At 49.9% G+C, this 21,362-nt stretch overlaps 1 protein-coding gene across 1 annotated transcript in view; it reads right to left on the bottom strand.

Moving 5' to 3' along the window:
• Positions 1 to 21,362, bottom strand: part of LCOR (ligand dependent nuclear receptor corepressor) — a 129,910-nt gene that overhangs the window by 66,501 nt on the left and 42,047 nt on the right. Inside the window, exon 4 of the mRNA XM_030202871.1 lies at positions 9,919 to 10,051. Within this exon, the coding sequence (XP_030058731.1) occupies positions 9,919 to 10,051 (133 nt within the window). The remainder of the gene's footprint in view (positions 1 to 9,918; positions 10,052 to 21,362) is intronic.

Below are 21,362 nucleotides of genomic sequence, written 5' to 3'. Positions count from 1 at the left end.
TGGACTCTGAGTGTATTATGCAAGAGGGCCGTTGCAACCTCAGCAGGTGGAGAAGGATAATGCAAGACCTCCAGTGTCTCGGCCTTGGGCTCATCCACAACCTCCATAGGGAATGGGATGTCCTTAGACATTTCCCGTACAAAAGATGAGAGAGACTCTCAGGTGGAGACATTCTACTTTCAATTGGTGGAGTAGGATCAGAGGGGACCCCACATGACTCTCCGAAAAGTATCTGGGGTCTTCCTCCTCTTCCCATGAGCGCTACTCATCGGTATCGGACAAAAGTTCCCTAAGAGAAGCCTGAGCCTGAACCTGAGCCTGTCTCGACGTCGAGGATCGACAACCTCATGGGGGGTGTCGAGAAATCGACCCCTGCCTGGACTCCGGTGAAGCTTCCTCCACCGACATAGAGGGGGAAATCGACCCGGGTGGTAGCAGACGCCAATACCGCAAGCGGTATGGAGGACGGGGACCTCACCACAGGCAATGGGCCAGATGCCGCCTCCGCAGTCGGTACAGAAGGCGCAAGCACCCCCAACACCGAGGCAGACTGATGCAGCAACCTTTCCAAAAGCTCCAGAAGGGCCCTGATACGCTCATCGAGAGCTTCCATTGGAAAAGGCTGGGAGGCTGGTGCAGGAGTCGGTTGCAGAATCTGAAGGGGCTCTAGAGCCGGTACCAGGCTGCCAGATGACCGATGCATCGGCGCTTCTTGAATGGAGGGTGAGTGGTCCTCCCGTCGCCGACGCTTCTTGGGTGCCGACTCCCTTGGCTCCCCGGAGCTCTCGGTATCGTGCATGGAAGGAGATCGATGACTGTGCTTCTTAGTCTTCACTCGATGCCCGTCATCGAGACTCCTTGGTACCGAAGAGGAAGACGTGGAATCCTCACGTCTCCTCAGAGCCAGGACCGACAAAGCTCGGTCCCGGGGGGCCTGCATAGCAGTAGGCCTCGAGACAGGTGGAGACCCGCTCGATGCCTCGCTGCTCCCAGCACAGTGCGGTCTTTCAGCAGCCATTACCTGCACTCTCGATGTCAACGCCGAAACTGCCGACCTCGGTACCGATGCAGACATCGAAGGACCGGACCGAACCGATCAGAAAAAAAGTTTCTCGCGTTGAGCCTACCGAGCCACCTGGGTCCATTTCTTCATCAAATTACACAGCTTACAGGCAGCTGGTAGATGGTTGGGCCCCAGGCACTGTAAACACCACGCGTGGGGGTCGGTTACCGAGATGGTCCGGTTGCACCAAGTACAACACCTGAAGCCGCTGGGTGTCCTCGATGAGATGGAGGGAAAAACGGCAGCTGCGAAATTAAAAAGCTCGATGGTGCCAAACAAAAGGCACAAAAAAAAAATAGCTCGATCGAGCGGCCTAAAGGAGGCCGCAATGAAAAATAAGGAAACTTCAAAAATGGGAGAAAAAAAACTAAGAAAAATAAAGTTTTTTTTAAAAAAAATTCTTAGTTAAACACTGTAAAAGTAAAATAAAAGGGCCGACGCAACAAGGTGATTTGCTTCCTTTACAGCAGAGCAGACGCGAGGCGCTTCACAGATTTTTTTTTTTAAGGCTGGGTGGCAGGAGAAGAGAGTCATCTGTCCGTCGAAGGAGCTGGTAGGCAGGTGAAGACTGAGTCGAGGAGGGGGGCTCAGATGGGAGAACGGGGCCATGCCTGGGGCAGGTGGGAGAATGGGTCTGGGGATGAAAAGGAGGGTAGGTGGGATAAGGGGGCTAGTACTGGAACTGGGGGCTGAAAAGGGGCCAGGGAGAAGTGGCTGGGGCTGAAGCTCGGGACTGGTGGGAGAAAAGTGCTGGGGTTGAAACTGGGGACTGAAAAGGGGACAAGGAGAAGTGGCTGGGGGCTGAAAAGGAGGGGCAGGTGGGAGATGTGGGCTGGGGCCAGAACTAGGGGCAGGTGGGATAATGGGGCTGGAACTGGGGGCCGAAAAGAAGGGGCAGCCGAGAGGGAGGGAGGGCAAATGGTGGACTGAAGGGGAAAAGAGAAAGGGCAGACAGTGGATGGAAGGGACGGCAGATCGAGAGAGTGAAGACAGATGCTGGATGGAAGGAAGACGGTGAAAAGAAGATGAGGAAAGCAGAAACCAGAGACAACAAACTGTAAATAAAATATATATTTTTTTTGCTTTAGGATAAAATAGTACTGTAGATGTGTTAATAAATGTTTATAAATAGAACATGTAAATAAGGCAATCTTTTTATTGGACTAATTTTAATACATTCTGACTAACTTTCGGAGAACAAAACCCCCTTCCTCAAGTCAGGATAGGATACTAACAGCACTATACTTTATTGACCTGAGGACGGAGGTTTTGGCCTCTGAAAGCTAGATGTATTAGTCCAATAAAATGGTATTATTTTATTTTCTATATTTGTTTTATTTCTATTTGTTAATTTGTAAAGTGGTGATTGGTATTTGTTAGTTTTTTCAAATTTACATCTGCTGTCTTTATATTTTGCACAGTACTAGGGGACATTTTCTGTTTCTGTGGTGTTGCATTGTATGCAGAGTCTGGCATCTTGGGGGTTCAGTTTAATTTTTGTCTAAATAGAAAGTTTATGATTACTTATTCTATAGTGGATTAGGGTGTACCTGTGTTTGTGAAAAAGACATGGCTTTCAGTTGGCAATGACTTTGCAGGATAGACAATCTGTACTATTCTGTCTGGTTTTGTTTTCCCTACTCCTTCCTTCAATTCCTACTCTTCCCCATTATTTTGTACCTATCCCGTACCGGATTTGGCGAATGCCTTCACGGTATTATGTAAGCCACACTGAGCCTTCAAAAATATGTGGGAAAATGATACAAATGTAACAAATAATAATAATAATCACTTGCAGATTTTCTTGCTGTATTAGCTTCATTTTACTGCATTGGCGTTTGCCTCTGTGGTGCGCTGTAAGCCACATTGAGCCTGACACTGTGGGATACAAATGAGATAATAAATAAATAAATGTTCTAGTGCTCACTGTAGTGTTTAAGATGCTTTCCTTTTCCTTGTGTGACTTGTAGAAATTACTGTTTACAGTATGCTAGAATTGCTCTATAGGTCCTGAGTGTTTTATATTCTCAGAATGCCTAGTACTGGATTTTGGAGGGGGGTGTTAAAAAATGACCAGGCCCGGGTGTCAACTACCCTAGGTACGCCAGAGTTCAACCATACAACCCCCTCTTTGAAATGAAGTGGCCAGAACAGCATTCAAAGAGCGTTTAGCGCTATAGAAATGATTTATAGTAGTAGTTTATAGTAGTAGTTTCATGAAGGCCCAATATGGGAAAATTAGGTTCTTACCTTGGTAATTTTCTTTCCTTTAGTCATAGCAGATGAATCCATTACGAATGGGTTGTGTCCATCAACCAGCAGGGGGAGATAGAGAGCACTGAAAACCATAGTGCCTCATGGCCAGCTAGCTCCATCTGCCTCTTCAGTATTTGAAGCTTCCAAAGCAGTGTGACACAACCACATATATTAACATGAACTTTCCTCAAAGCGGATGAACGCCCCAGAACAGGAGCAACAATTCAAAGGAGGGACGAACTCAACCTCTTGTAACAGAACAGAAATCCTGAAGACTTGTTTTCCAACTTCTCCCAATGAGGGAACATATCTACAGGAAAAACTGAACATAAAACCAAAACCAATCACATAATGAACCACTGAGGGAGGGCTCATGGATTCATCTGCTATGACTAAAGGAAAGAAAATTACCAAGGTAAGAACCTAATTTTCCCTTCCTTGTCATCAAGCAGATGAATCCATTACGAATGGGATGTATCAAAGCAATCCCTAGATAGTGTGGGAACAGGCCACACCACGCGCCAAAACTTGTGCTCCAAACTGCACGTCTCTCCTGGCAGCTACATCCAGCCTGTAATGTCGGGCAAATGAGAGCTTAGAAGCCCATGTCACTGCACTGCATATCTCTTGGAGAGAGAATGCTCCAGTTTCAGCCCAAGAAGAAGAAATCGCTCTTGTGGAATATGTCTTGAAGGCTTCAGGCGGAGGACGGCCAGACAGCAAATATGCTGAAAAAATAGCTTCTTTGAGCCAGCGGGCTATAGTGGCTTTAGACATCGGAGACCCTCTGCGTGGACCTGATAACAGAACAAAAAGATGATCAGAGGTCCGAAAGGCATTTGACATGCGCAGATACTGCAACAGAGCTCTTTGCACATCTAGGAGGTGCAATTGCCCAAAGGATTCTGGAAACTCCTCTTTAGAAAAGGAGGGCAGGAAAATAGGCTGGTTTAGGTGAAACGCTGAAACCACCTTAGGCATGAAGGACGGCACAGTATGTACCATAACTCCGGGTTCTGAGAATTGCAAAAATGGGTCTCAACAGGACAGCGCCTGGAGCTCAGACACCCGTCTCCTCGATGCAATGGCCACCAAAAAGACCGTCTTTAGGGTCACATCCATCTCCGAAGCTCGCCTAAGCAGCTCGAAGGGCGAACACTGAAGGGCCTTCAAAACTAACCCCAGGTTCCAGGCCGGGCATGGAGCTCGCACGGGAGGCCGGAGCCAAAGCACCCCTCTGAGAAACCGTGCCACATCCGGACAAGCAGCCAGAGAGAGGCCAGTGACCTTCCCTCGAAAACATGCTAAGGCTGCCACTTGAACACGCAGGGAATTATAGGCAAGGCCTTTTTGTAAACCATCCTGCAAAAAAAAGTCAAGTATCAGCGAGACAGAAGCCCGCATGGGTGTGATCGCTTTAGAAGCACACCAAGCCTCAAACTGGCGCCAAATCCTGGCATAAGCCACGGAACTGGAACGCTTGCGGGCCTGAAGGAGTGGAAATGACTTTACTGGAATAACCCTTGTCTCTCAATTGCGCCCTCTCAATAGCCATGCCGTAAGACCAAAGCGGCAGGCATCCTCCATGGTTACCAAGCCCTGTGACAACAGATTCGGTACCAGAGGTAACGGCAGGGGAGCCTCCACCAGCATCCGCCGGACGTCCGCGTACCAAGGCCTCCTGGACCAATCCGGAGCGATGAGAACCACCTCTCCTTGGTGTAGCCGAATCCGCAGGAGTACTCGCCCTATCAAGGGCCACGGAGGGAACACATACAGGAGGCCCCGAGGCCAGGGTTGAGCCAAGGCATCCAACCCCGCCGAGCGAGGATCTCTCCGTCTGCTGTAAAAGCACGGGACTTTGGCATTTGCGCTTGAGGCCATAAGAACCGCTACGGGCGGCCCCCATTTGGCACAGATATGCAGGAATACTTCGTCTGCAAGTTCCCACTCCGCTGGGACGATTTGATTCCTGCTCAGATAATCGGCTTGCACGTTGCTCTGACCTGCAATGTGAGCTGCTGACAGAAACTGCAGATGTAGCTCGGCCCAGTGGCATATCTGAGTGGCCTCTGCGGCCAGTGCTTGACACAGAGTACCGCCTTGGCGATTTATGTAGGCCACTGCTGTCATGTTGTCCAACAGAACTCTGACAGCCAATCCCTTCCAGGGTCAATTGAAAGGCCAGAAGCGCCTGGAATATCGCTTTCAACTTCAAGCGAATGATGGACCACTCCGACTCCTCGGGTGTCCAGAGACCCTGGGCATGCCTTCCCCGGCAATGTGCACCCCAGCCTTTCAGGCTGGCATCTGTTACCACCAGGCACCAATCGGGAAGCGCTAGCGGCATTCCTCGCCGCAGCTTGCTGTCTGAGAGCCACCACGCCATACTGAGCTGGGCCGCAGGGAGCCACGTGAGTCTGCATTGATAATCCTGAGATATTGGAGACCATCGTTGAAGCAGGGAACACTGCAGAGGTCTCAGGTGCACTCTCGCCCATGGCACCACTTCCAAATTGGCTGTCATCGACCCCAACAGCTATGTCCCAAGCTCGCGGGCGAGGCATCCTCAGGAGCAGATGGACCTGGTTCTGAAGCTTGCACCGCCTTTGCTCAGGTAGGAACACATACCCCGAGGCTGTGTCGAACTGGACCCCCAAATATTCTAGAGATTGAGAGGGGGTCAGGTGACCTTTGGCCAAATTGACGACCCAGCCCACAAATTGAAGTACTGAGACTATGCTGGCTGTTATCTGATGACTCTCCACTGCCGAGTCCGCTCTGATGAGCCAGTCGTCTAGGTACGGGTGAACCCGGATACCCTCTCGCCTGAGAAAAGCAGCTACTACCACCATTACCTTTGAAAAGGTTCAGGGAGCTGTGGCGAGGCGAAAAGGCAAGGCCCGAAACTGGAAATGCTTTCCCATCACCGCAGAAACCTCTGGTGCGGGGGCCAAATAGGAATGTGCAAGTAAGCTTCTTTCAGGTCCAGAGACGTGAGACACTCTCCTGGCTGTACTGCCGCAATGACGGAGCGCAGGGTTTCCATGTGAAAATGCCGCACTCTCAAGTACTTGTTGACTTCTTTTAAGTCTAGGATGGGCCGAAAAGACCCTCCTTTTCGCAGCACCACAAAGTAAATGGAGTAATGGCCATAGCCGTGTTCGGCGGGAGGCACCGCCCCTATGTGAATCAAGCCTTGCAAGGTCTCCTCTACCGCCGCTCTTTTGGCGGCCGAACCGCATTGAAACTCCACATATACGTCTCTCACCGGGGCATTGAATTCTATTCTGTAGCCATCTCTGATCAGATCCAAAACCCATTATCTGAGGAAATCTTGGCCCACTCCTCGTGAAAGTCGTCCTCCTATAACAGGGAGCGAGGAGAGGGCCGGCGCACCATCATTGAGAGGGTCACCCTTGAACTCCAGGCCTTGAGCCAGTTGCTGCGGAACGTTTGTCCAAGCAAAAGGAGTTCCTCCGCTGAAAACGGGCACATGAAGTAAACCCAGCAGAACGCCCTGGGCGGTATGTTCGAGCTTCACAGAAGCAAGATCTGTAAGAGGAGGGAACCGCCTGACCCTTGGAAGAAGGCCGCGGTCTATCCTCGGGTAAGCGCTGGGGTTTAGCATCCCCCAAGCCTTTAACAATGTTCTCCAGCTCCTCACCAAATAGGAGAAGGCCTAGAAAGGGCAACTTCACCAACCTTTGTTAGAGGCCATATCAGCCGCCCAATGCCGTAGCCACAACAGGCGGCGAGCCGCCACCGCCATCTGCTTAGCCGAAGCTCTGACCAGATCATAAAGGGCGTCAGCCAAGAAAGACAAGGCCAACTCCATCTGCGGTGCCACCTCCGCAAGGGGCTCCGCTCCATCTCCGGGCTCTTCAACTGCCTGTTGCAACCAAGCGAGGCAGGCTCGGGCAGCGTAACAGCTGCATGCAGACGCCTCTAAGGAAAGCCTTGAAATCTCAAAGGACCGCTTTACAGCTGATTCAAAGCGTCGGTCCTGCATGTCCTTCAGGGCAACTCCTCCTTCAACAGGGAGGGTAGTTCTCTTTGTCACAGCTGTGACTAGGGCATCCACTTTAGGCACAGCTAAGTGTGCCAAATGCTCCTCACTTAGAGGGTATAATTGCCCCATAGCCCTGGCAACTTTCAAAGGCCCCTCGGTCAGCCCACTGAGCCGAAATAAGCTCTTGGATAGAGTCATGCAAAGGAAAGGCCCGAGCAGGCTTCTCAGTACATGTCATCCTTGGATTAGCAGAGGAGACTTCAGCACTCGCAAGATCTTCAATAGAGAGGGCCTGCATTGCATTCGAAATAAGCACTGGCAGCTCATCACGGTGGAAAATCCTCACCGCGGAAGGATCATCTGGATCCGGTGGCAATCCTGCACCTTCCACTGGCTCTTCAGACCATGAGGGCCTGCCAGACCCCTCATATCCCGACCACGGGGGGGGGGGGGGGGGGGGGGGGGAGTACGCCACTCTCTGAAGGGGAATGCACCCTTCTGTGCCTATCCTGCGGCCATCAGGGGAAAACGCACCTGACGGCAATTCAAGGCCGGGCTCCACTGGAGGGGATACAGACAGCAGGGATGATTGAGCCCCCTGCGGGAGAGCTCTTTTTAACATAAATACTTTATGCAGCAGCAATACAAACTCAGGGGAGAATGGCTCACCCTGGTCTCCCAGTTCCAGTCCGGGGGTAAGAGCTCTCATATTTGCCTCCATACGAGGCTCCCATCCAGGCTCAAACACTTCCGCCTCAGCGGGGGTCGCGCCATGCTGTTCCAAAATGGCGCCCGCTGCCAGCTCCACAGAGCGGGACGAAGCCTCGCTCACCATGCTCGGGCAGGTTCTGACGTCAGAAGAGCAGGATTTACACAGCCCTGCTGCTGATCTGCGCTTGCCACAACGGGAACAGCGCTTAACAACCTCCACAGCCATCGCCGAACACGGCGGGAAATTCAAAATGGCGGATTCGCGCCAAAATCGTCCCGAACGCGGGTCCTCCTCGGAGGAGCTACCAAATACTCTTACCTCCCCGGATCGAGTCCACAGAGCTCCGATCCGCTGCACAATCAGAAGAAAACCTCTTTTCTGGGATTGCAGCGCTACAGTGCGACGCAACTTTTTTTTTTCTTTTAACGCTGTGAGGAAAGTTAGAGGCAATAGCGCAAAAGGCAAATTTTTTCCACTCCGGAGGATCAGAAGTGTGGGAAAGGCAGTGAAAGGGTGAACCTATGTGCCTGCATCCACAGCGTGGGCAAAGACAGGGACAGGGCGTACCTATGTGCCTTTAAAGTGGGCACCATCAGCCACAACACCCCTGCTACAACTGGCAACAGCACAGGAGCCACCCCAGGCAGATTTTCTGAAGGAGCTGAATAAGCTGCAACCACCCTGCTGGGGAGATACAGAATACTGAAGAGGCAGATGGAGCTAGCTGGCCATGAGGCACTATGGTTTTCAGTGCTATGTCCCCCTGCTGGTTGATGGACACAACCCATTCGTAATGGATTCATCTGCTTGATGACAAGGAATCTCTGTTTTCTTAATTCCTTTGTAAATAATCCCCAATATTAAATTTGCTTTTTTTTGGTAAACAGCAGCACACTGGGTCAAGAATTTCAACATAATGTCCGTGACTCAAAAGATCTTTTTCTTGAATGGTTAAAAAAAACTTGGCGCCCACAATGTAAAACCATAATTGGGATTACTTTTCCCCATGTGCATCACCTTGCATGTCTACATTACATTTCAGCACCAATTTAGATGCTCAATTCCCTAGTCTCAAAACTCTATACCAATTCCTGCAATTTTAATAACTTTGAATAATTTTGCCTCGTGTGCACATTTGATCATCTCACTTATTGCTCCATTTTCCAGATTATCTACAGACACTTAGGGCACTTTGGAGGTTTTATTTTACTAAGGTGTGCCAGCGTTTTCAGCTCACCCTAAAAATCAGCTTGACGCCCATTAAAGTCCTATGGGGGTCTCACCTTTTAGCGCCAGCTGATTTTTAGTGCAAGCTAAAAACGCTAGTAGAGACCCCCTTCATTAATTACCTTTTTCCATTCAGAAAACTGACCGCTCAGTTCTATTCTGTTTCCTGCCCAATTATCAGTCCTTAAGACACTACCTCTTATTAACCAGCTCACCTTTATTCACGTGGTTTACACATTAAAAAAAAAAAACACCTAATTGTAAAGCAAGCTTTATCTTCATTGAAGGTATCTTCATCGGATACCCTTTTTCATCAGTTACACCCACGGCACAAATGCTGATATGGAATTTCTCAAAATATCCCCAACTCGTCTTTGCCTCCCTCCCTAAGACAGTAATATTAGTTATTAAAACTGCAGTACAATTTGACATTAAAATCATGTCAAACCAAATATCTTGCACCCATTATGACCCGACCCTGTTACCCCCAAAAGCCAATGCCAAATGGGCAAAGATGTTGGAATGGATTAAGCAAATATAAAAAGATTGAAAGCTCTATAAATGCTACTTCCTGCTCTTGCCCAACCCCATGTTGATCATGACAGATTTGCCAGGTCACGTTGCCAAAGCATTCACTCTCACACTAACCTTTTCTATAAAAGACTGCATTAAGGAACTCTTCTGCTTGCTTTTCTAGACGAATTATCTTTGCTTCCTCCTGTCTACGTAGCGTTTCTTGTCCAGCATCAGAAGTTGGTTCGTGCAGGCCAATCAAATGTTCCTGCAAAGCCATAAAAGTTTCCAAAAAGATTTTAGAATAAGAGAGAAATTTAATGACTGATATTTCAGTGAGTCTTTACTTCTTGAGGCTGCATATTGATTAAAAAAATGTAATTGCATGATTAATTCCATAAAGCATTCGCTTCACGTTTCCTCCTGTACACAGTGCAAAATATAGACGGCAGATGTAAATTCTCAAAACTGACATATTACTAAAGCTATTTCACTTTTTCTCTCCTCCTTTCTTTTTCACTTTCTAGCCTAGATCCCTCCCTTCCATGGGTACCATCTCCCCTCCCCCCCTTCTCCATTTCTCTTCCCCTCTCTTCCATGGGCACCATCTCCGTTCGTTGTTTATTACCATCCCCTATTTCTAGCATCTGTCCTTCTCAAGCCTTCCCGCCCGGGGGGGGGGGGGGGGGGGGCACATCTTCTCCTCCTGCAAGTCCCAGCAGCTCAGCTTACCAGATAGACTTCTATGGTCTATGTTCCAGAAAAACGAAAGAAAGGCCATAATCAAGTATAATATCACACTCGTTGATTTAATCATGAATTGATAATGAGTGTGACTATTGTGCAGAGTGGATCGACTGTTCAGGTCTTTATTTGCTGTCATTTACTATGTTACAATTAATCCTCTTTGCTCCCGGGCTGATGCGTAGTCCTCAGCTCTGACACAGGCATGAGCATCGGATGTCACCTGACCTACTGGCGCGTGCATGTGGTGACCTCTCAGCACACAGTGCCGGTAAACCACAGTGTTCCAAGTATCAACTTCCATTCCTTCCTTGCCTACAGTGCTGTGGCTCAAATCCAGAGAGACTGAGGGAGCTGACTGGAATTTTCTTTTATGTACCATTAAATTCTTACGGGAATGGGTGGGGATGGGTTAAATTTTGGTGGGGATGGGTAAGATTCCTGTCCCGGTGCAACTCTCTAGTACACGGTTAACAGTTAACTACCCTCTGCTGCTGGGTGTATTATAGAAAAATCGGAGCAATGGGGCAGATTTAGCACTACCTGTCTACATGATATCAAAATGATAGTCCTACCTAAGTCTTTATATCTCTTTAAAACACTCCTCAAGAAAGGTCTTTCAGGGTCTTAACAGCAAGGTATAAATATACATATGGAGAGACAGACCTCCATCGGTACAACAATGACTGCTCTACCTGCCAAATGCTCAGGGGGGTATGGCTATGCCAGACTTTCAACTTTCAATTATCAGGCATCTCAATTGAAGCTTACCGGATAGATGGGCACCCCTAAGAGCTGGATAAATATGGAACAATACTGGCTGGGCATACTTCTTCTACGGGCAGCACCATGGATGCCCACTGAGGAGTTTCTCTAGCTATGTCGCCAGTCAGCGAATGCTACATACCTGTAGAAGGTATTCTCCGAGGACAGCAGGCTGATTGTTCTCACTGATGGGTGACGTCCACGGCAGCCCCTCCAATCGGAATCTTCACTAGCAAAGTCCTTTGCTAGCCCTCGCGCGCCCGCGCGCACCGCGCATGCGCGGCCGTCTTCCCGCCCGAAACCGGCTCGAGCCGGCCAGTCCAGTATGTAGCAAGACAAACTCTTAAGGGAAGACACAACTCCAAAGGGGAGGCGGGCGGGTTTGTGAGAACAATCAGCCTGCTGTCCTCGGAGAATACCTTCTACAGGTATGTAGCATTCGCTTTCTCCGAGGACAAGCAGGCTGCTTGTTCTCACTGATGGGGTATCCCTAGCCCCCAGGCTCACTCAAAACAACAACCATGGTCAATTGGGCCTCGCAACGGTGAGGACATAACAGAAATTGACCTAAAAAAATTTACCAACTAACTGAGAGTGTAGCCTGGAACAGAACAAACAGGGCCCTCGGGGGGTGGAGTTGGATCCTAAAGCCCAAACAGGTTCTGAAGAACTGACTGCCCGAACCGACTGTCGCGTCGGGTATCCTGCTGCAGGCAGTAATGGGATGTGAATGTGTGGACAGAAGCCCACGTCGCAGCTTTGCAAATTTCTTCAATGGAGGCTGACTTCAAGTGGGCTACCGACGCAGCCATGGCTCTAACATTATGAGCCGTGACATGACCCTCAAGAGCCAGCCCCGCCTGGGCGTAAGTGAAGGAAATGCAATCTGCTAGCCAATTGGAAATGGTGCGTTTCCCTACAGCCACTCCCCTCCTATTGGGATCAAAAGAAACAAACAATTGGGCGGACTGTCTGTGGGTCTGTGTCCGCTCCAGGTAGAAGGCCAATGCTCTCTTGCAGTCCAATGTGTGCAGCTGACGTTCAGCAGGGCAGGAATGAGGACGGGGAAAGAATGTTGGCAAGACAATTGACTGGTTCAGATGGAACTCCGACACGACCTTTGGCAGGAACTTAGGGTGAGTGCGGAGGACTACTCTGTTATGATGAAATTTGGTGTAAGGGGCCTGGGCTACCAGGGCCTGAAGCTCACTGACTCTACGAGCTGAAGTAACTGCCACCAAGAAAATGACCTTCCAGGTCAAGTACTTCAGATGGCAGGAATTCAGTGGCTCAAAAGGAGGTTTCATCAGCTGGGTGAGAACGACATTGAGATCCCATGACACTGTAGGAGGCTTGACAGGGGGCTTTGACAAAAGCAAACCTCTCATGAAGCGAACAACTAAAGGCTGTCCTGAGATCGGCTTACCTTCCACTTGGTAATGGTATGCACTGATTGCACTAAGATGAACCCTTACGGAGTTGGTCTTAAGACCAGACTCAGACCAGTGCAGAAGGTATTCAAGCAGGGTCTGTGTAGGACAAGCGCGAGGATCTAGGGCCTTGCTGTCACACCAGACGGCAAACCTCCTCCAATGAAAGAAGTAACTTCTCTTAGTGGAGTCTTTCCTGGAAGGAAGCAAGCAAGATACGGGAGACACCCTCTGGCAGACCCAAAGAGGCAAAATCTACGCCCTCAACATCCAGGCCGTGAGAGCCAGGGACCGGAGGTTGGGATGCAGAAGAGCCCCTTCGTCCTGCGTGATGAGGGTCGGAAAACACTCCAATCTCCACGGTTCTTCGGAGGATAACTCCAGAAGAAGAGGGAACCAGATCTGACGCGGCCAAAAAGGAGCAATCAGGATCATGGTGCCTCGGTCTTGCTTGAGTTTCAACAAAGTCTTCCCCACCAGAGGAATGGGAGGATAAGCATACAGCAGGCCCTCCCCCCAATCGAGGAGGAAGGCATCCGACGCCAGTCTGCCGGTGGCCTGAAGCCTGGAACAGAACTGAGGGACTTTGTGGTTTGCTCGAGATGCGAAGAGATCCACCAAGGGGGTGCCCCACGCTTGGAAGATCTGGCGCACCACTCGGGAGCTGAGCGACCACTCGTGAGGTTGCATAATCCTGCTCAATCTGTCGGCCAGACTGTTGTTTACGCCTGCCAGATATGTGGCTTGGAGCACCATGCCGTACCGGCGAGCCCAGGTCCACATGCTGACGGCTTCCTGACACAGGGGGCGAGATACGGTGCCCCCCTGCTTGTTTACATAGTACATGGCAACCTGGTTGTCTGTCTGAATTTGAATAATTTGGTGGGACAGCCGATCTCTGAAAGCCTTCAGAGCGTTCCAGATCGCTCGTAACTCCAGAAGATTGATCTGTAGATCGCGTTCTTGGAGGGACCAGCTTCCTTGGGTGTGAAGCCCATCGACATGAGCTCCCCATCCCAGGAGAGACGCATCCATGGTCAGCACTTTTTGTGGCTGAGGAATTTGAAAGGGACGTCCCAGAGTCAAATTGGTCCAAATCGTCCACCAATACAGGGATTCGAGAAAACTCGTGGACAGGTGGATCACGTCCTCTAGACCTCCAGCGGCCTGATACCACTGGGAGGCTAGGGTCCATTGAGCAGATCTCATGTGAAGGCGGGCCATGGGAGTCACGTGAACTGTGGAGGCCATATGGCCCAGCAATCTCAACATCTGCCGAGCTGTGATCTGCTGGGACGCCCGCACCCGGGAGACGAGGGACAACAAGTTGTTGGCTCTCGTCTCTGGGAGATAGGCGCGAGCCGTCCGAGAATCCAGCAGGGCTCCTATGAATTCGAGGTTCTGCACTGGAAGAAGATGGGACTTTGGGTAATTTATCACAAACCCCAGTAGCTCCAGAAGGCGAATAGTCATCTGCATGGACTGCAGGGCTCCTGCCTCGGACGTGTTCTTTACCAGCCAATCGTCGAGATATGGGAACACGTGTACTCCCAGCCTGCGAAGTGCCGCTGCTACCACAGCTAGGCACTTTGTGAACACCCTGGGCGCAGAGGCGAGCCCAAAGGGTAGCACACAGTACTGGAAGTGGCGTGTGCCCAACTGAAATCGCAGATACTGTCTGTGAGCTGGCAGTATCGGGATATGTGTGTAGGCATCCTTCAAGTCCAGAGAGCATAGCCAATCGTTTTGCTGAATCATGGGGAGAAGGGTGCCCAGGGAAAGCATCCTGAACTTTTCTTTTACGAGATATTTGTTCAGGGCCCTTAGGTCTAGGATGGGACGCATCCCCCCTGTTTTCTTTTCCACAAGGAAGTACCTGGAATAGAATCCCAGCCCTTCTTGCCCGGATGGCACGGGCTCGACCGCATTGGCGCTGAGAAGGGCGGAGAGTTCCTCTGCAAGTACCCTCTTGTGCTGGAAGCTGTAAGACTGAGCTCCCGGTGGACAATTTGGAGGTTTTGAGGTCAAATTGAGGGTGTACCCCTGCCGGACTATTTGCAGAACCCACTGATCGGAGGTTATGAGAGGCCACCTTCGGTGAAAAGCTTTCAACCTCCCTCCGACCGGCAGGTCGCCCGGCACGGACACTTGGATGTCGGCTATGCTCTGCTGGAGCCAGTCAAAAGCTCGCCCCTTGCTTTTGCTGGGGCGCCGCGGGGCCTTGCTGAGTCGCACGCTGCTGACGAGAGCGAGCGCGCTGGGGCTTAGCCTGGGCCGCAGGCTGTCGGGAAGGAGGATTGTACCTACGCTTGCCAGAAGAGTAGGGAACAGTCTTCCTTCCCCCGAAAAATCGTCTACCTGTAGAGGTAGAAGCTGAAGGCTGCCGGCGGGCGAATTTGTCGAATGCGGTGTCCCGCTGGTGGAGAGACTCTACCACCTGTTCGACTTTTTCGCCAAAAATGTTGTCCGCACGGCAAGGCGAGTCCGCAATCCGCTGCTGGATTCTATTCTCCAGGTCGGCGGCACGCAGCCATGAGAGCCTGCGCATCACCACACCTTGAGCAGCGGCCCTGGACGCAACATCAAAAGTGTCATAAACTCCTCTGGCCAGGAATTTTCTGCACGCCTTCAGCTGCCTGACCACCTCCTGAAAAGGCTTGGCTTGCTCAGGGGGAAGAGCATCAACCAAGCCCGCCAACTGCCGCACATTGTTCCGCATGTGTATGCTCGTGTAGAGCTGGTAAGACTGGATCTTGGACACGAGCATAGAGGAATGGTAGGCCTTCCTCCCAAAGGAGTCTAAGGTTCTAGCGTCCTTGCCCGGGGGCGCCGAAGCATGTTCCCTAGAACTCTTAGCCTTCTTTAGGGCCAAATCCACAACTCCAGAGTCGTGAGGCAACTGAGTGCGCATCAGCTCTGGGTCCCCATGGATCCGGTACTGGGACTCGATCTTCTTGGGAATGTGGGGATTAGTTAAGGGTTTCGTCCAGTTCGCAAGCAATGTCTTTTTTAGGACATGGTGCAAGGGAACGGTGGACGCTTCCTTAGGTGGAGAAGGATAGTCCAGGAGCTCAAACATTTCAGCCCTGGGCTCGTCCTCCACAACCACCGGGAAGGGGATGGCCGTAGACATCTCCCGGACAAAGGAAGCAAAAGACAGACTCTCGGGAGGAGAAAGCTGTCTTTCAGGAGAGGGAGTGGGATCAGAAGGAAGACCCTCAGACTCCTCGTCAGAGAAATATCTAGGATCTTCCTCTTCCTCCCACGAGGCCTCACCCTCGGTGTCAGACACAAGTTCACGAACCTGTGTCTGCAACCTCGCCCTGCTCGACTCAGTGGAGCCACGTCCACGATGGGGGCGTCGAGAGGTAGACTCCCTCGCCCGCATCGGCGAAGCTCCCTCCGCCGACGTAGTCGGGGAGCCTTCCTGGGAGGTGGCCGCTGCCGGTACCGCACGCGGTACCGACGTCGGGGACCTCAACCTGGGCGATGGGCCAGCCGGCGCCACGCTCGACGGTACCGGAGGCGCAAGCACCGCCGGTACCGGAGGGGTAGGGCGCAACAGCTCTCCCAGAATCTCTGGGAGAACGGCCCGGAGGCTCTCGTTTAGAGCGGCTGCAGAGAAAGGCTGTGAGGTCGATGCAGGCGTCGACGTCAGGACCTGTTCCGGGCGAGGAGGCTGTTCCGGGCTGTCCAGAGTGGAGCGCATCGACACCTCTTGGACAGAGGGTGAGCGGTCCTCTCGGTGCCGATGCCTGCTGGGTGCCGAATCCCTCGGCGACCCAGAGCTCTCGGTGCCGACGCGGGGAGGAGACCGGTGTCGATGCTTCTTCGACTTCTTCCGAAGCATGTCACCGGAGCTCCCCGGCACCGACGAGGAGGACGTAGAATCCATCCGTCGCTTCCTCGGGGCCGAGGCCGAAGAAGGTCGGTCTCGGGGGGGCTGTACCGCAGGAGCCCTCAGGGTGGGAGGAGACCCACCCGAAGGCTCACCGCCACCAGCAGGGGAATGGACAGCCCTCACCTGCACTCCTGACGATGCACCACCGTCCGACGACATCAGCAGACGAGGTCCCGGTACCACCGACGTCGATGCAGCTATCCGATGTCTCGGCGCCGATGCAGAGGCCCGATGCCTCGATGCACTCGATGCAAGGGCGGCCGAGGAAGATGGTCTGGACGCTGACGACGTCGATGCACTCGAAGATCCCGGTGCCGATGCCGACGAAGAGCCCGAGAACAAAACGTTCCACTGGGCTAGTCTCGCTACCTGAGTCCGCCTTTGAAGCAGGGAACACAGACTACAGTTCTGAGGGCGGTGCTCGGCCCCCAGACACTGAAGACACGACGAGTGTCGATCAGTGAGCGAGATAACCCGGGCGCACTGGGTGCACTTCTTGAAGCCGCTGGAAGGCTTCGATGTCATGGGCGGAAAAATCACGCCGGCGAAATCAAAGTCCGAAATGACGGAAAAAGAGCACCAAAACTTTAGAGGGAGAAAATCTCGACCGAGGCCGAAAAGAGGCCTACCCCGACGACGAAAGAAAACTTATCGGGGCCAAAAGCTGGAAATACGGGGAGGATTGAAACGAAACCCGGTGGAGGGGTTCCGGAGCACTTCCCGAGTACAAGGAAAGCTTTTATGAAGAAAAAACACGTTCAACAATATGGACGCGCGAGGTCGACTCTCCGGGGCTCGACACGGCGAAAAATACGACCGTACCGAGTGCGGACAAAAGAAGACTGGCCGGCTCGAGCCGGTTTCGGGCGGGATGACGGCCGCGCATGCGCGGTGCGCGCGGGCGCGCGAGGGCTAGCAAAGGACTTTGCTAGTGAAGATTCCGATTGGAGGGGCTGCCGTGGACGTCACCCATCAGTGAGAACAAGCAGCCTGCTTGTCCTCGGAGAATAATCTTTACATACACCTTGCTTTGGACATCTGGTTCAGGCAATGTTCCTCTTTGCTATGTGACAGAAATTACTTTCACTCTACCCCCATACAATATGCCCGGGGTTTCCTTCCAGGAAGGCTAGATGTCACTAATAAAAGATGAGCGATTGCTGGCCTAAGGGCACTGGGGGCCTTAGTGGAAGGTGAACAGATGATGCCCTTTCAGAATTTAGTGAATAGTACAGTTTAGAACAGAGGGAGACCCTTCCAATATATTCAGCTCAAGGAATTTGTCCATTTTTTTTTTTGTTACATTTGTACCCCGCGCTTTCCCACTCACGGCAGGCTCAATGCGGCTTACATATTGTATACAGGTACTTATTTGTACCTGGGGCAATGGAGGGTTAAGTGACTTGCCCAGAGTCACAAGGAGCTGCCTGTGCCTGAAGTGGGAATCAAACTCAGTTCCTCAGTTCCCCAGGACCAAAGTCCACCACCCTAACCACTAGGCCACTCCTCATAAGGCCTGGGGTGGCCTGTTGGAGAACACACATCTAGAGTGAGCCCTGAGGTGTGGCAGTGGAAGCGGTATTTGGCTCTACTCCTACAGAAAATGCTCCATCCAAACACATAGACCAATGGGAGCGGGAGTTGGGGAAACACTTCACCGAGAAGGAGTAGGGGAAAATATTTTACAATTTATTAAAAATACTGATAGCAAGTAACTTAATTGAACATGGCTCTAAATTGCTATACCAATGATATTATACTCCAGTATAGCTCCATAAAATGTATGCAAATGCAATCAGTGTTGGCAAAAGTGTGAGGGAGCAAGGTACTTTTCAGCACATTTGGTGGGAATCTGTAAAGGTACAAACGTTCTAGGATGAGGCACTGGACCTAATCAAGACCATCATGACCTCCATGATCCCCAAACCTAGGGAATATTGTTTGAATCCTGGAAACTGGCGACACCTATTTTGACAGCAAGCTGGATGGTCCTAGAAGCACCTTGGAAACAGCCTGAACTGCCTTCAGTAACAAGGGTTTTGGCAAAATTAAACTAAGTTGATGTTATGACCAAACTTAAGGCGCTTCGCAGATTCCACTTGCCCACGTTCCAAAAAATCTGGGAACCTTATGAGCGTCGGAGAGTCTCTGTCCGGTATGCAACTCCCTTGTAAGATCTGATCTGGATAAAGATTTGGGGAAGCACTGAAATTTGATGTCCTGTTTCTCCTACTGCAACAGCAAAAGGCTACTATATTGCCTGTTTCGTTAGGGGTGGGCAGTTAAAGGGGGGAGGGGGGGAAGACTTTAATGGTAATGCAATAGAGGCAATTTGTTGCACTATTTTTTTCATGTTTGCTAACTCTAAATGGTTTTTCTTTGTTTTTCTTACTATTGTGACATTCCAGTTGCTGTAACATTGGCATCATCTATTATTCAATAAAATTATAATTAAAAAAAATGAATAATTGAGAAGAGTTCAAAAGCAAAGGAAGAAATTTTGTTGCAGCATGACAATACTAGGCCTCACATAGCAAGAAATACCCCAGAGGCAATTGCTAAGAAGAGTCTCACAGTCTTACCAGAACTCGAAACACAAACTACTTGTTGTTCTGTGAAACATATTATGGAACCGAACCGTTGAACAATTAAACGTCCGGAAAACACTAAAAACTAACCTGTTTAAAAAGGCATACCCTACCAATCCAACTTAAATGCCTGATCTCTGCAACACAACAAAAGTAAAGTACGTAATGGACATAACACAACTCTTCCGCTGTACGATTCCCTAATATGGCTGTGCCACACGAACTTTATCTACCACATCATCACTTTGTATTTGTTCACACCGGAGTCAGAAAACACCTCTCCAGTACTATGTAAGCCACATTAAGCCTACAAATAGGTGGGAAAATGTGGGATACAAATGTAATAAATAAATAAATTAAACAAATGCAAAACAGTGAAGAAAACAAAAGACGACCTTAATCACACAGCCTCACCATTTGGCCTACTTTGGACCACTGCCCACCCAAGACTATCATGGTCATTCCAAAATTCTTGGAAGCTAAAATACTGATTGCACAGCATTAGTGGCGTTTTTTTTTTTGTTTTTGTTTTTTTAATGACCAATGATAATTAAAAAAAAACGCCACTAATGCTGTGCAATCAGTATTTTAGCTTCCAAAAGAATTTTAAATCATTTCATGTCAATTTTACAAAAACTAGTGTCAGCAGTTCCCACAATTCTATAATCTGGTGCTACTATGAAAAGGTCCTTTTATTTTGAAAGTTCATATCAGTGTTCATTTCAAATTAATTTAACTTGTGCTCAGCAGATAATTCTCGACACCGGAGACTCTTTCAAACAAACAAAATGCTCCTGGAGACTTTTCAAAAAAATATTCCAAACAGGTCCCTGTTTCATCACTATAAGCTGCTTCAGAAAAACTGCACCTCCATACCACAGCTCTCCGGCTCACAGTATGGCTACAGGAACATTGGTTAACTGCCAACATGCCCATGCATGTCAACTGGATGAGCTACAGAGAAGTTCTCATTATGAGAGGAACTGAAGGATCCACATATAGAAGAATCTTCTTGGTGAAAGAGAAAAGATACTTTGCATTGTGTCCCCATAATAAAATAGAACAGCTGAACTTCTTTATTCTACGGAGTGGCAAAGAAAATGAGGGAGGTGCACCATCTGAAAAGCTCATGGGTGGCACCCTCATCCAAGGACCGCTCATGGGGAAGGACTTGACTCAGTTTGTCTGTCAAGCAGATGTTTTCCCTACCTGTGAGATATATGGCCCTGAGAGACATTCCATGAAATACGGCCTATTTTCACATACTGCCTTCCAACACAGGGCAAGTCCCTTCCTGCTTTTCCATAGTGCATGGCTACCTGGCTGTCCATCTGAATTATAACAACGTGGCTCAACAATTGATCTCCAAAAGCCTTTAGAAAATTTCATCTTGCCCTGAGTTCCAGGAAATTTATCTGCTGAAGCTGTTCCTGTTTGGATTGTACACCATGGATGCAAAACCCATCTATATGAAATGTCCAGCGCAGTTTGGACGCATCTGTCATCAGTGCTATTTGAATCTGAATTTGAAAGAATTCTCCTTGCCAAACTGGAATGCTTTGTCCACCAAGACAGAAGCCCACAAAGGACTGATGATAGATACTACAACCTGAAGACTTCGAATGGCCCGAGTACTTGTGCATAAGGTCCACTGGGCATATATCAAATGGAGGCACGCACAGTGTGTGACTTATACTGTGGATCCCATGTGGACGAAAATCCTAAAAATCTGTATAGCTGATACCTGACGACTCCTCTGAATTCATAACACAATGTATACTAGGGTGGTGATCATTTGTTGTGGAAGACAGGCAGATACTAGAGTCATGTGTAGCAGAGTTCCTATGAACTCCAAGTGTTGTGTTGGGCTTAAATGAGACTTGAAAAAATTTATGATGATCCCTGGGCTTCTCCTCTTGATGTGTATTTTACCAGCCAATTGTCCGTATAGGGAAAATACATATACACCCACTTTGTGAAGATAACTAAACATTTTGTAAATACTTGAGGCCAAAGGGCAGAATGCAGTTTTGTGGTGGAGTTTCCCTATGACAAATCTTGACAATCCCTATGACTTGGATGCATCCATTTGTGGGTATAAGGTATCCTTGGGTGTATCCATATGTGAATATCTTTTAAATTCAGGAAAAA

Source organism: Microcaecilia unicolor, chromosome 5 (genome assembly GCF_901765095.1).
Source record: "Microcaecilia unicolor chromosome 5, aMicUni1.1, whole genome shotgun sequence".
Lineage (NCBI taxonomy): Eukaryota > Metazoa > Chordata > Amphibia > Gymnophiona > Siphonopidae > Microcaecilia > Microcaecilia unicolor.
This window is presented reverse-complemented; position numbering and strand designations above follow the sequence as displayed.